General features: G+C 43.7%; 2 protein-coding genes across 3 annotated transcripts in view; both read right to left on the bottom strand.

The window, feature by feature from the left end:
* LOC116941577 (uncharacterized) overlaps nt 1–15,622 on the bottom strand; it is a 52,045-nt gene that overhangs the window by 28,540 nt on the left and 7,883 nt on the right. The gene's annotated exons all lie outside the window — the stretch shown is intronic.
* On the bottom strand, nt 522–8,485 carry LOC116942943 (uncharacterized). Of its 2 annotated transcripts, none has more exons than XM_032955432.2 (4): nt 7,189–8,485; nt 5,229–5,709; nt 4,944–5,030; nt 522–4,353 (listed from the first exon to the last, which is right to left on the bottom strand). In XM_032955432.2, exons 2-4 carry the CDS (start codon nt 5,707–5,709, stop codon nt 3,737–3,739), a joined length of 1,185 nt encoding a protein of 394 aa, XP_032811323.2. In that variant the 5' UTR covers nt 7,189–8,485; the 3' UTR covers nt 522–3,736. The 2 variants fall into 2 exon arrangements, with proteins under 2 accessions (XP_032811323.2, XP_032811341.2); XM_032955450.2 differs by having other exon boundaries at nt 4,944–5,027; nt 7,189–8,480.

Below are 15,622 nucleotides of genomic sequence, written 5' to 3' on the forward strand. Positions count from 1 at the left end.
TGTTTTTTTGTTTTTTTTACTTGTATTTTTAAAAAAAATTGATAACGTGACTTTACTGAAAGAACCAAATTGACACTAAACAGTTTGACTTCTCCACAAATCTGGCTGTCGCCTGATGAAGCTAGTTGTAATTACTGGCGAAACGTCGTACTCAGATTGTATATATTGTGGCTTGGCTCTCCAACACACCGTTGTGATGCACTAGTGACGAACTGGCCACGTTCTGTGTATGTGACAACCCTTACTAGTTGGCTGTGTCGGGTGGTGGCGGCTTTTAACGACACATTTATATATGTACGTGATCTAACTAAAAAAAACCTATAATAATAGCTCTTCCACCCAAATACACACCTATTTTATGCACCGTGGTCACCCACATCCAAGCACTATCCCAGGCTCAAACCTTCTTAGCATCTGAGATCGGACAAGATTGAGCGAATTCCTGGTGATTTGATCAACATCATTTTTATAATTTCACAAGTCAGGCCATTGCGACTCGTTCAAAAGTCCAGTCAAACTCATTTTAGACATTACTATTTTATTCACATATAAAATGTCTTTGCAATTTTTACATACCATAGTCATTCATGAGCACAAAGGAATTGAAATAAAGTACAGTAAAACCTTGGATTGCGAGTAACTTGATCTGCGAGTGTTTTGCAAGACGATAATTTTTTTTAAAATAAATATTAATTTGATAAACGAGCGAGGTCTTGCAATACGAGTAGTACGTATACGCTTTGTCTGCTGAGCATCACGTGATCACAACTGATATACGAGTGCTTTCGATTACAAACACGTTTCCGGAACGAATTATGCTCGTAATCCAAGGTTTTACTGTATTGTAAATAAACTTTTAATAACTCTGTAACCTAAGTCAGTACAATGTGGGTGATTTATATTTTTTAAAAAGCTGGAATGAATGGGGCATGGATTATAAGGTCCTGCGGAAAGATGCAGCCATGTGTTAATATACATGCAGTGACGCAGATCGGAGACAGTAAAATACTTGGAGACACCTCTTTATTCTTTACTCACAATGGGGACTATACACCCTCTACGGGGGTGCACACTATTATCTAAATCTGTACACACACAACTGTCTATTGTCGGCGGCACTATCTAACTAAACAGTTGGCAGGCTGCCTAGCACGTGGCACCCAGTGATGGTGAAGACGGCGGCGATGGTGGTGACGAACAGCAGCTCGGCCAGGGGGTCCACTTGCAGCAACAGCCCCGAGCTCTCGCTCAGGGCCTCCTCTTATCCTCCGGGTGTGGCCATGCTCCGCCCTCACCACGCCCCCCTTCTGGAACCTACCAGCAGGTTCCCGGGGCTTCCAGATGGCCCCATCCATGAACTTTGCCTAGATGTTTTATCCCCCATATAAACTGTCGTCTCTCGACCTGTGTACTGCTGTATCTTGTAGTTACACTTTGTAGACAGCAGCCAGCGCTATTCCACTACATACGTATACAATCGTGATTCATCATACACAAACCTACTGGATTATTAAACACGCCCCAAAGCTTTGCTTTAAGATACAGGGAAAATATGTCTTATAATTCAGAGAAAATGACAGCGGGAAGTATCAAGTGACCAAAAACGTCGATGCCCGAGCACAACTGCACATTGAAGTAACAAGATGTTGGTTGTTTTGTTCCTCTGAAGGAGTATACGACAAAGTAGCCACATAGATGTCACTGCTTGGATCGTGAGGACCTTTACAAATGACTGAAATGGATTCAATCACATAATAATAGGGTTTTCCCCCTTTTTTCTGGCAACAAAACTGAAACCTTTTAACAAAGATTCATGTCTGCATTAACCACAATACCTGCAGTCAAAATGCAAACAAAAAAACATACTGTGATAATATATGCATTGTCCTTGAAACTGATTGGTCCACACCAAGGGACGGCTTTCTTTTGAGCCTCGACCCAATTGGTGCTCGACCAGATGATGCCATCTGTGTGGACCAATCAGTTTCAAGGACAATGCATATATTATCATAGTATGCTTTTTTGTTTGCATTTTGACTGCAGGTATTGCGGTTAATGCAGACATGAATCCTTGTACAAAGGTTTCAGTTTTGTTGCCAGAAAAAAGGGGAAAAACCCTATTATTATATTTTGGTACTGGCAAATGACGTCTAATGATGATGGATTAAATCATGTTTATGATTGTGGAGAAGAGTGGCAGGGCAGATGATATTCTTGGTTATTTCGGTAAAGTCACGTAGAAGATAAACAATAAAATAATAAATATATATAACAATAAAATTCTCACGACATTTCGACTGCAAAACAAGCAATCATCAGGTATGAAAACCACAGCAAGAAAATTTTAAAAATTTATTTTTATATATATTTCTTATTATTTAATTGTTCCCTTCTTCTACGTGACTTTACCGAAAGAACCAAGAATATGAATCTCTGCAGTCACGAAAGCTTTAAATCAAAATTTTAGGGCAGATGTTTCAATTCTGGCCAATGTTCATTTTGAAAGGTTTATTAAGAATAACATGCAAGTGCTGTTGCCCATACAGCTTCATTCTTCAATGAATGTCACGTGTCTTTCCACCCTCAAAGGCCAATGCATTAAGAATCAGTTACCACCCTCCTCATGTGCAGCTGTACAAGGGCACTGCTATTCGCATGTATTACATCTGAAATATATTGCACATGATGACCAGGGTCATGCCCCATTCACTCCGATATTCTTAGGGCAACCCAGACATTTACTACTCTGATGAGCCAAGAATGTCTGTGTGTCCCGCGCAAGAGGTCACTCCACGTCGGCCAGCCCCCCTCATTAATAATCATGAGCGGGTGACGTCACTCCACATGGAGCACCCCCCCCTCATTAATAATCATGAGCAGGTGAACTCACTCCACATCGAACAGCCCCCCTCATTAACAATCATGAACAGGTGACATCCTCCAAATGGACACCCCCCCCCCTATTAATAATTAGCTGGTGACGTCACCCCACATGGGGGGGCGAGGCACCTCCTCCCCCCTCCTCAGTGTCAACTTCCAACCCTCACTACAAAGGCAGAACCCTCACGTCACACGATCTCCGTAACGCTATTGAGACATAGAAGTAAAAAGGACATGATGAAAAAGGGATTATAACTTTTAAAATGAAATAAGTCTGTGTCACCGTGGCCTTACACATTGCACACGCATTGATGCAATGAATATCACGTCACGTCGCAGTCTGCTTTTCGGTTCCAAGTTTCAGATTTACAGAAATACACCCGTCCTTGGATGGGCAAAAGGCTAGTGGTTAATATTAACACAAAATAATCATTACAAAATAACTAAGTCTTTTTCCTTATTGAAATGGCTTTGCACTTGATAAAAACTAACACGACATGCAGGACTTAACATCTCGATCGATATTTTCCAGAACGCTGCTAGGTTGGCTTGCAGTAGTGATCATCAGTGTAAGGCACTACCACTAGAGAACAAGATATGCCTCTCAATAACAATCTCATATTATCGGACCCTATAATCAAATAAGGAAGTTACATTTACGTTATATCTGTAAGCACATCTGGTTAACCTAAAACACTATTCAAGCACATTTTTGCACACCACCGCACACACCACCGCAGTATCATGAACAAAAAAGGTGAGATGTAATATGGGGCGAGCCAAAATTATTCCTGGAAAACGGCGATCCCGATTTTTTTTGGCCGAAATTAAGCACTTGACTTCATTATGTGGCTTTTCATCCCATGTGAGTGTACTGGTGAGTTTTTAAATGATGACTGCGCGAGAATCTCCGATAACATATCTTGCACTGGTACGGCCTCTCCCCTGTGTGTGTGCGAACGTGAGTCTTTAAGTTGGAGGCTTGCACGAACGACTGGCTGCACATCTTGCAGCGGAAGGGCTTCTCTCCCGTGTGTATACGCTGGTGGCACTTTAAGTAGGAAAGCTTCGCAAAGCTCCTTTTGCACACGGGGCACTGGTAGGGCTTCTCCACTACGGGTTTGTTCACTTTTGGGGAGCTCGAAATTAGAGACCCTTTTCTACAAAGCTGCTGTTCTTCAAGATCGTGGTCATCAAGAATGTAATCGTGTTCCTTGTTCGACAGACCTTCGTTCCCGATCATTATCGCCTGCTCCTCGGGAATGTGCAGCGTCTTTGCTGGCATTGGTGGGTACGCAACACGCAGAGATCTCTCTTCAGTTTCGGAGTTGCGTTGCATTTTACCTCCCATGTGCTGCTGCTTATGTGAAGATGTGCCAACTTTGGAAGCGTTCGCACGGTCCAATGCCATGCCTTTGAGTGAGACCACATCTTTCACGATGAAGTCTGAATGCCTGTCCACGTCGTTAATATCTATGTGAAAAAATAAAAGAAAAAGATTAGTGATCCAGCAGGCATCGATTTTTCAGTTGTTACGATACAGGCATGATATTTCTAATCGTCTAGTTCAGGGGTCTGCAACCTGCGGCTCTTTAAGGATTGCTTCGTGACATTATTTATTAAGGACCACCGTCTCACATTAACATGCACTGCGACTATTGAAATATTCAGTTTTTTATTGAATTCGAAAAAAATGGCTCTTCTTGTTTTTTGGTGGCCGACCCCTGGCCTAGTTTATCTTTATCAGTGTCATACAATTTATCTACGAATTTGTGGATCTCCCAGCCATTGCGCATCATGGATACAAACTATTTTAAAAAAACGATTAAACTATTTTACCAGCTAAGGCCCACTCAATTATGTAGCTCCTTTCCAGAAGCGACCAGGCCACAAACGATAGCGCAACAAAGTGTGCTTATCGTGATGTTGAAATTCATAGCAGCCAAATACTCTTAAACACATTCATTTATTCATCACACATAGTAAGCGAAGGATCTGATATCACTGTTATAGTTTGGTTGATAAGGTTAAGTGTTGAAATGTGCTCGATAATCCTCATGTACCTTCCAGGGCCTCTGTCTTTATTGCATGCAATGTTTCCTTGGGGCTGTCGTCTCCACTGCTTCCAAAGTCCTTCCCAACTTTTTCTGCTTAAACGAACAAGCACCACATCAGGTTTACACTCTAAATATCACACTGCTATGAAAGCTAAATATTGTAACATTCAGTGTTGATAAAGACCTTGTGGATTTCTTGTTGAATCCACAATAGTAAAACGGTACTTGTCAATCTGCTTAAAAAATATCGGACGCTTTGAAACAAGCTCAGCGAAAAGAATCAAACTTTACCGTTCACTGCATTATCATCGATGTCAAGTATCACGTTGTTTTCAAGAGTGGCTAAAGTGGAGTCCCCAGCGCACGCTCTAGAACCATCCAGCCTCTGCACGGACAACAGCAGCTCCCGGCTCAAGCCGCTGAACAGCGCGAGCAGCACCTCCACCAGGCCTCCCAGCGTCACGTCGCCGGGAAAGGAAGCTGCGTCGTCCCAGCGCGGAATCCCAGCATCGTGGGGCTCGGCACCCCGCAGGGCCTTCACCACCTGCCGCAGCACGGCGTAGAAGCCGAAGGGCAGGCGGTCGCGCGCCGTGGCCAGCAGCTCGGCCCGCACGAGGCCATCCCCGACGCAGGCGCGCAGAACCCCGTAGTCCCGGATGCCCAGCTCCGAGTCCATGGCCCGGGCCACCTCCGCGTTCACGCCCTGCGCCTCCAGCCACGCCGGGAAGTCCCCGCTAGGCTCCAGCACCGGGGTGGCCACCGCGCACGCCATCTTGATGGGATAAATAGAAAGCTCATTGAACAAATTTCGAGTTAGAATATATAAAAGTAAATTGTATATTTTGTGTTTGATGTCATCCGTTCATCAATTGCTACATCAGGAAATGTCTCACTGCAAAAAAGAGTAATGTTTGGTTTCAGTAGGGCCGGGACAATTGGTCAATTAGGTCGATCCGTTTATTATAAATTAGAACCAATGACTTTTTGTGGTCGATTATCCTGGTCCCTTGAAAATGTTGGTCGCCCTCAACATCCTGTCTCCCAAAGGTGGGAAACCCCCAACAAAGCGAGGTTCAGCATGACACAGCTGATTATGCCAATGACATCACCAAGCACCCCATTACCTCCTATCCTTTACATGACCAAGCTGAAGCGTGTAGAAAATTCTTTGGCACATGTCGTGACAGGTACTGCAAGATCCGACCATGTCCATTCAATGCTCGCCGAGCTGCGCTGGCTTTCGGTTGCCGAGCTAATACATCATAAGGTCGCACTCATTACACACAAAACGCTTGCCACGAATGATCTTGTCAAGGAGCATGAACCATCACGCGAACTCTCACGGCCATCCTCTCAGTGGCTTTTGGCTTAACCATCGAACAAAGATGGTCAACGCATCACATGCTTTCAGGTGCGCTTCTGCGACTGTCTGGAATGATATTAGGAAACCGCTGGAGCTATGCACGTTTAAACCTAAATTGAAAACTCATTTATTTAGAACTGATTTTTGTGTTTAGTTTGTTGTCCTTCCTCCGAAACCTCCGATAAGCTCGGTTGGCTACATGCGGTGCGAAAGAAGTTCAACGTACATCCACTGGCGCACATTGAAACAGAAGTTTTACTTCCCCCCCCCCCCCAACTGTTTTTGTGTCATCCATTTAGTCGAGTAATCGAACCGATACTCGGTAGAGTAATTAATCACTTAAATAACTGGACCGACCAGCTCTTCAGTCTCTTACATCTCTTAAGAGCTGCTTCCTTTCCCGTCCACAACAGCTGAATTAAGGTGATCCCCCAGGTCAACCACCCGGCAGACGGTGACCAAAAATCGAAGACATCAAGTTGAGTGACCCGAATGTTGAGTGAAATTAATGCCACGTGAAGTGCAGTTGAAGGACATTAAAGCGATGTGCAATGTGCGAGACTGGTCGCACAAGCAAAAGCACGAAACGACACTACAGCATTAAAAAAAAATCATCGCAACATACAGTTTAGACAGCTATTTTGATATCACAACAATCGCCATATCGTGGATATTTATATCATGTAGGTGAACATGATTACGATATTAAACGATATTAATAAGTATACGGCACTTTCTCGCTGCTCTCCGGATTATAAGACGCACCCAACCCAGCACGGCCCCTGCATTCTAAAGAAGTTGGGGAAGGGGTTGCGTCTTATAATCCGGTAGATGGGCGGGTGTGTCATCATCTGTGTAAATTGAACTGTGACCCTAGGCACAACTTACATGAGGTGCGTCTTACTTTCCGGAACGTCTTATAATCCAGAAAAATAATGTGATAATAAATAGGGGCTACTTTTGCCTTCAACACAGACCCTAATTTTAAACAAAACAGCCAATGGCCGTGTAGAAGACCCTGATGCGTTGAACTTCTTTCACACCGCACGTAGCCAACTGCTGCTAATCGAAGGTAATGCTATTATGTTGCTGTTTCTACTGCTGCTGTTGGTTTGTTGCTGACACTGCTGGTGTTGCTGCTGTTGCTGCTGTTGTTCCTGTTGTTGCTGCGGGTTTTCTGCTGTTGTTACTGACACTGCTGCTGTTGCTACTGACACTGCTGCTGTTCCTGTTGCTGCTGTTACTGCTGCCGTTGTTTATGTTGCTGCTGTTTCTTGTTTCTGCTGCGGTTGCTGCTGCTGCTGTTGCTACTGCTGCTACTGCTGCTGTTACTGTTGCTACTGTTGCTGCTGCTACTGCTGCTGTTGCTACTGCTACTGTTGCTGTTGCTACTGCTGCTGTTGCTACTGCTGCTGTTGCTGCTGTTGCTACTGTTGCTGCTACTGCTGCTGTTGCTGCTGCTACTGCTGCTGTTGCTGCTGCTACTGTTGCTACTGCTACTGTTGCTGCTACTGCTGCTGTTGCTACTGCTGCTGTTGCTGCTGCTACTGCTGTTGCTGCTGCTACTACTGCTGCTACTGCTGCTGTTACTGCTGCTGCTGTTGCTACTGTTGCTGTTGCTACTGCTGCTGCTATGTTGTTACTGCTGTTGCTGCTGTTGTTGCTGCTATTGCTGCTGTTGCTGTTGCTGCTGCTGCTGTTGCTACTGCTGCTGTTGCTACTGCTGTTGCTGCTACTGCTGCTGTTGCTGCTGCTGTTGTTGCTGCTGTTGTTGCTGCTACTGTTGCTGCTACTACTGCTGCTGCTGCTACTGTTGCTGCTGCTACTGCTGCTGTTGCTGCTACTACTGCTGTTGCTGCTGCTGTTGCTGCTACTGTTGCTACTACTACTGTTGCTGTTGCTGCTGCTACTACTGTTGCTACTACTACTGTTGCTGCTGCTGTCAGAGAGGAACAGCGCCAGAGAAACGCGTGGTCCCTGTCACCAGCCGCCGATTGTCAGAGTTAGGGACCGCGGCAAATTTACGGCACGGGGGGAATCTATCCTGGGGCAGGGATATACGGGCAAACCCCCACTTTACGTCGGGGATGCGTTCCGGAGAAAATGTGCGGCAACGGATATCGAAACGGCGCGAGTGGGAAGCGGTTTACAGGGTAGGCGGTGGTGGAGGCGAAGGCTGGGGACGCGACGGATAACGAGAATGTACGACGATGCTGCCAACGACGTAAAAGTGAGGAGACGTAAATAGGAGGTATTACTGGACACTTGAACCCCTCTTAACGGCCACCCCGATTAACGACTAATCGCGAAACGACAGGCCTCCATAGAGCCCAATGTGGTGTGTATGGTGTAGTGTATGGTAGTGGAAAAAAAATGTAACTTTCGATGCAATCGGAACAAATTAAGCCTTGAACGTGCATTTCCTATACTCGCTTAACGACCAGATCACTTAGCGACCGGTTTTGTGGAACCATTTACCGCCGTTAAGGAGGGATTTTTACCGTTTCTTTTGGGTTCTGCCACGTGCTAATTTTTTTGCCTTGCCATGAGACCTCCACCACCAAGCAAGATTGTCATGTTTACAAAGAAATTATATTATCCGTGCCGACGTTTTGATCAAATTCTGACCGATAAAGCTCCGACTGGACCGGTCGCGAGCGGGGTGCCGCGGTGGCTAGGAGATGTTGACTACCTCGCCTGATATGCAGGAGGTCGTGGGTTCGATCACGACCCTGACGATGCCTGCTGCTGCTGTATATTTGAAGTTTGCGTGTTCCTCTCTCCCCGTGGTCGCGTAGTTTTTTTTTCCTCCAGGTTCTTCAGTTTTTCCCCTCCACATTTAGAAGCATGCGTTTAGAGTACTTGGCTTATGTAAATGTCGACGTGATGAGCCATTTCGTTGAGCTATCATTTGTGGCGAAGTCACTCCTGAAAAATAACTAAATAGCTCAGTGGGCATTATCTGGTAAAATATAAAAGATTTAAATTTCGATTTAAAGCTTTCGTGACTGCAAGGATTCATCTTCTTTGGTTCTTTCGGTAAAGTCACATAGAATGAGAATAAAATAATAAATTAATAAAATAACACAATAAAATTCTCAAGTGGCCCAGGCCACTTGTGTTGTGGCCGAAACGTCGTGGGAATTAAATTGTTATTTTATTAATTTATTATTTTATTCTCATTCTACGTGACTTTACCGAAAGAACCAAAGAAGATCAAAGATTTAGTATATATTTTTATATGGACTGTTATATAATATACGACGTTGCGCTCAAACTGCTTTGAGCTTCAGCTAAAAGGAGCTGGTAAATCGAGACTGCTTCGTCAGCTGACTTGTACCTTAAGTACCCGTCGTGAACTTACCAATTTCCGAAGAATGTGTCATTCCCAGTTCTTTGTAATGTGGGCCTGGATACTTTTTTTAAAATGTTAATCGTCTCAAAACAATTTCGAAGAAATAATAATACTCATGTAAATCTTGACTTAAAGCTTTCGCGACTTCGGGAATTAAGATTCTTTGGGTCTTTCGGTAAAGTCACATAGATAGGTTCAAAGAAAAAAATCTATATATAATACTCATGTAGTCTTGTAGTAAAGGCGCCAACCCACACAGTATTCACTCGCCGTCGAAGGCAGAACTCCTCAAGACGAGGCAGCAGCTGCCACGCGGTGAGCCAAGTGCTACAGCTGCATGCAAAGTTCGCTGTACACCTGAGCTGATGAGTGACAATTTTGTCCTTAAACCGGTGCTAATAGTTGTTTCACTGTGTGGACGGTGCCGATCCTAACCCCGATGTTTTTGTCGAGGATTATAGCGATTCAACCAGTGGTGCCTGTATTAAAGGGTAGTTTTTTAACTTCAAGTGGTTTAGAGATATCAGTTTTGCTCCGTTTTGCCTAGAGCGGTGGTTCTCAAATTGTGGTCCCCGGTAACCATCACGTTGTCCGCGGTGACTCCGATGCAAACGCAGGTCGATCTGGACAATAATGAATATGTTTATACCTTTCGTTTCGGACAAGACTCAATATTTTACTCATTTATTTTGAAAACGAAGTTTGGTAAACTACCCTGATGAAACTTCCCTAATTCTAAGAGCTAAAACAAATACTCAAAAGCTGCATAAACAAAAAAATATTCCATTAATGTTTGTAACTTTGTATTACCGGTATTGAGAGATAAGTGAATGCGTTTCCTCACCAGAGGTGGGCTGGCTGGGTGGCCCACGGAAATGTTCGCATCGGTTGAATGATCCGTGGACCAAAACAAGTTTGAGAAACACCGCTCCAGAGACTCTCTCAATCTGTCATTGGCTGTATCTATTATCTTGCCGCTTGCTGAAAGTGTTGCGTTTCCACCTCTAAAGTGTTCAGTAGCGGACACTGCTGTGACTCGTTTTGGTGCCGAAGCGTCTTGATGGGAGATTACGTTTGTTGTGGATCGTGATGCATGCGACTTCTCGCGTAGGAAACCCACGTTTTAAGTGTATAGACCTAAAAAAAAACAAGGTATTTGGACAAGCTACAGATTAAGCGTGTGATCAACAATAGTCGCAAACGGAGGGACCGTGAGGACAACCCGGAACGTTTGGGCCAATGTTGGGGCCGACGTCGGTCTAACGCAGCAGGGGGTCGGCAAACCAAAATAACAGCAGCAATTTTTGTTCGAATTCAGTACAAAACTCAATATTTCAAGAGCCCCGCAATGCATGTGAATATATACATGCATGTGAATATATACATACATAACGTCACGAAGCAGTTGTTAAAGAGCCCACTGCGTGTGGGTCCAGAGCCACAGGTTGCAGACCTGCTGGTCTAACGGTTCTATCCACATGCCAACGTCGGACATTTGGCTGGCAACATATTTACGCAAGGACGTATATATGCAGCCAGCTCTCAGGGGCCTGGGGGCCCGGGGAAGAAAAAAAAACCTGGCCCCCACTCTCTGTTCGTCTCTGGTTCCGGACGACAAGAGTGACGCCAAGCCCGGAAACCCCAGGGGAATCTCGTAACGCCTTATAACATCCTGCGCATTACACTATTGACGTGGAACATGGACGGGATTTTCTGTTTGCACATGCACAAAGTCACTTTAAGATGGTTTCTTGTTCATGTTTTTGGTTTTTTGTTTGTTGTGGTTGCGCCCGATTCAAGAGCCGAAATGGCTCACAGAGCTATACCAAATAAATGAAACTATGAACTATGAAAACTATGACTCAAGGTATTGGGTGAAGGTGAGGGGGTAAGTAGAATAATTCCGCACGGGGCAAAATACAGAAAATGTCGATAAGTACAAATAAGGGTGGAAAATGCCGAACATAGATTATTACGAAGGAGTGAGCAAGAGTACAGCGTATGATGTAATTATGTTATTAGCAAGTATCATGTGCTTGTCGCAGTAAATTACTGTAAATACATTTTGTAGGGGTATTATAGTCCTTTACGTGATATAATTTCAAATACATTTTTGTAAATTTAAGGAGGGAATATGAAAGTATCTGGTCTTTAAAGGAAACCTACGTACAGTGTCAGTAAAGATAGTAAATGTAAAGGGAAGAGTAATGACAAAATACTTGCATTTTATATAGCGTCATTCATGCTAACAGCATCCCACAACGCTGTACATTAACTACATACAAGTAACAAATCCCATATACAGCCACGACCAATCAAATGAAACCCCTACTACCAAGCAAAATCAAATGTGAGCAAACAATTTAAGAAATGGCACCACAACAAAAAGCACAAACAACAATGTACATTTGTGTGGGGACGCAACGAGACGTACGGGAGACTTCGTGGACTGAACGGGGTCATTATGCGAGGCTGTTACCAGAGCCATTCGAGTCTACCCTGGGCCGACAAGGTCACTTGGGCGTACCGAGGCCATGCGCAGATATTTCAGACCACGTTGTTGCAAACCTCGCGGTGTGTCCGTTATAAGCGTCGTAGATTGCAATGATTAGTGAACTGCGTTTGAAGAACGTTTCAGAAGAAATATTTATTAGTACTCGACGAAACGGCAGAGCACATTAAAAACAATGCAATAAAAACGCGTGAAATACGATGCAAACGTCTGGGGAAAACTTACAGCACGATAACTGTCATATCGTGATATTTTATGTTGTATAATGAAACATTACATCGTGGCAACTCTACTTCTAATGAAGAACACACTAATGAATACAAATAACCCACATCGTGGAGATTTATTGCGCCTGTCATCATCACCAGATTCCTTACTTGGGTTGCTGTGATATGCAAACAACTATGTTATAAGATCCACAATCACATTGACTGTTTTTCACCATTGTCGAAAGGTGGACGAACGTCTCTCGGTGGAAAGATGTTGTCTCCCTTGTCTCGTATGCAGAAGGTCGTGGGTTTGATCCGGACCCTGACGATGCCTGTGTTAGTTTAGTTTATCGGTTGTCTATAGTCTATTCAGAGTTTGCGTGATATCTCTCCCCGTCGATTTTTGTCCGGGCTCCTCCAGTTTTGCCCTCCACATTTAGAAACATGCTTTTAGATTATTTGTCGACTATAAATTCTCACGTGTGATGATATGAGCTACACTCTTTGGTTATTTCGGTAAATTCACGAAAGGTAGAAAAATTAAACATATATCACGACGTTTCGATCGCAACACAAGCGGTCGTCCTCAGGCGGAAAAAAATATCCACAAGTTGTTACAAGTTGTAACAAGTTGTAACAACTTGTTGTTACAGTTGTAACAAGTTGTAACAACTTGTCACAGCTCTCTCGCTGGTTCAGAAGTTCCACTGCTGGATTATTTTTTCCGCCTGAGGACGACCGCTTGTGTTGCGATCGAAACGTCGCGATATTTTATTTTTTGTTTTATTTTATTTCTCCGCCTACGTGACTTTACCGAAAGAACCACAGAGTGTGGATTCCTGCAGGCACGAAAGCTTCAAATCAAGATCGATATAAGCTACTTCAATGAGCTGTGTGGCCAGGTCACCTCTGAAGAGGAGCTTATTGCTCAGTGGGCTGTACCTGGTGAATAAAATAATTTCGTTTATATTATGATTATCATTGCTAACATCATTAGACCTCCTTTGCCAGTACCAAGATGTAATAATAGGGTTTTCCCCTTTTTTTTCTGGCAACAAAACTGAAACCTTTTTACGAGGATTCATGTCTGCATTAACTACAATACCTGCAGTCAAAATGCAAACAAAAAACATACTATAATATATGCATTGTCCTTGAAACTGATTGGTCCACACCAAGGGACGGCTTTCTTTTGAGCCTCGACCCAAAAGAAAGCCGTCCCTTGGTGTGGACCAATCAGTTTCAAGGACAATACATATATTACCATAGTATGTTTTTTGTTTGCATTTTGACTGCAGGTATTGTGGTTAATGCAGTGACATGAATCCTTGTAAAACGGTTTCAGTTTTGTTGCCAGAAAAAGGGGGAAAACCCCTATTATTATCATTGCTAATTTTACTTTAAATTCCTAGCAAAATATTTACGAAGTAACAATAAAGTGAGAAAGAAAAAACTTAGCAATCAAATGAAGTGTTTTGTAGCCGTGTTGTGGTCACACGTCATTTTCTGACAGCACGTGCGTGATAAGCATTATAGATCTTATAGAAGTTGTAACGATATTAATGACTTATGGCAGGCTTATGTTGAGTGAACTGCAGTTGAATAACTTTTTAAGGAATCTATATACCTACTTGTAGTACATCGAGACACAAAAACAATGTCAAAGGGAAAATGAAAATTCCAAATATTCGTCACATCATAAAATGTACAATTGTATCATGGCATATGTCACGGCAACCCTACTGCTCGCCCACAATTAAAACCAAGTTTAATTCTCAAACATGACAAAGCCGCGTTAGCCACAGTCATTACGCATCCCGCTCACCAGCCTACCTCTTCCTTTCTATATTAAGGCTGCAGGTGCAGCAACACAGTATCCACAAAGTACGTTTTTTGACTCTCACTCTATCCAATCTACCACACATTCAGATGCTCACAAAACCAAGCAAGCTAAACGACAATGAATTATATTCAAATACAAACACACGCAATTTTTTTTATTGGTTTCCAGTTAAATACAATTTACAATGCCTTAAATTCTCCTTCTTCCTCGGGGGCACCTGGAGACATGGCCAGGAAAGCGCTGTAATGGAATTAACCAAGATCAAGTTGTCCATCATGGCCAAAGCTGTTGGTGCCACCACAGACCTCCAACGCGTTCTACCCTCTGCCAGATCTCGCAGCTGCTGTACGGTAAACATGCGACCATCAAGATATGTCCTAACAAATTCCCAGCATCCGCTCTCCCACCATGACAAAGGCGTTTTGGGTTAGATCGCTTAAATATAAACGTTGTGCCGTTAAACCCGCCACCGCCCGACCCAGCCAATTAGTAATGTTTGTCACGTAAACAGAACGTGCCAACTATTGACTACTTCAGCACACCGGTGTGTTGAAGAATAAACCCAAACAACTTTACAATGTTAGTGTTTCGCGGGTGATTAAAAGCAGCTTCATCAGGCGGTTAGCCAGCCTACGTGTTAATCTGCCTTTTGGTTTACCTTGGTTGCTGGACTCATGGATACCACTCCAATGCCTGTTTCGGTCTAATGGACATCTGTCAAAAAAAGAGCTTTAAAGCTCATCGGATTCCTCCAGCATAAATATTCTGATTCTGCTCAGTCTTGCCCACCTACATTATACACATGTCCCAACCCCAAAAAGTTTTTTTTCCAATCTTGATTTGAAGCTTTCTCTCCCACCTGAAGGCGATTGCTTTGTGTGGCGATCGAAACGATCTATTATTTTTTCTACCTACGTGACTTTACCGAAAGAACCAAAGTGGATAGTAATTTTTTCCCCCGCTAGTCATATCCACAATTACCTGCCTCATTCTCTTCTGGACTTCTGCATTGCTTATCCAATTTTACCATGACATTCCGAGCATCCGTCTCCCGACACCTGTGCTCAAATTACAACTTCTTTTGAAGTTATTTTCGTTTAGGTGCCAGCTCTCTGACCCATACGCTAATAGAGAGAGCTCTCACGCCTCCAGTGAGCCTTTTCAAATACAGTAACTTACGACTTCTCTGCCCATGGTGATATGAAATTGATGCGCTTGTAAACACGACTTGGTCACAAGCTTAAAAAAAACGTCCCAACGTTATGTACGTTACACGTGCGGTCCTTTTTCTCATCCACTACTGGATGAGGGCCTGCCATATGTTGTCTATGTCCTGGGGGGGGGGGGGGTTTGTCCATTCTCCACCATGCTGGTCAGTGCAGGTTGGTGAAGCAAGGGGAGTA

The sequence above is a fragment of the Petromyzon marinus genome, chromosome 1 (genome assembly GCF_048934315.1).
Source record: "Petromyzon marinus isolate PM22_M1 ecotype Great Lakes invasive population chromosome 1, UKy_Petmar_22M1.pri1.0, whole genome shotgun sequence".
Lineage (NCBI taxonomy): Eukaryota > Metazoa > Chordata > Hyperoartia > Petromyzontiformes > Petromyzontidae > Petromyzon > Petromyzon marinus.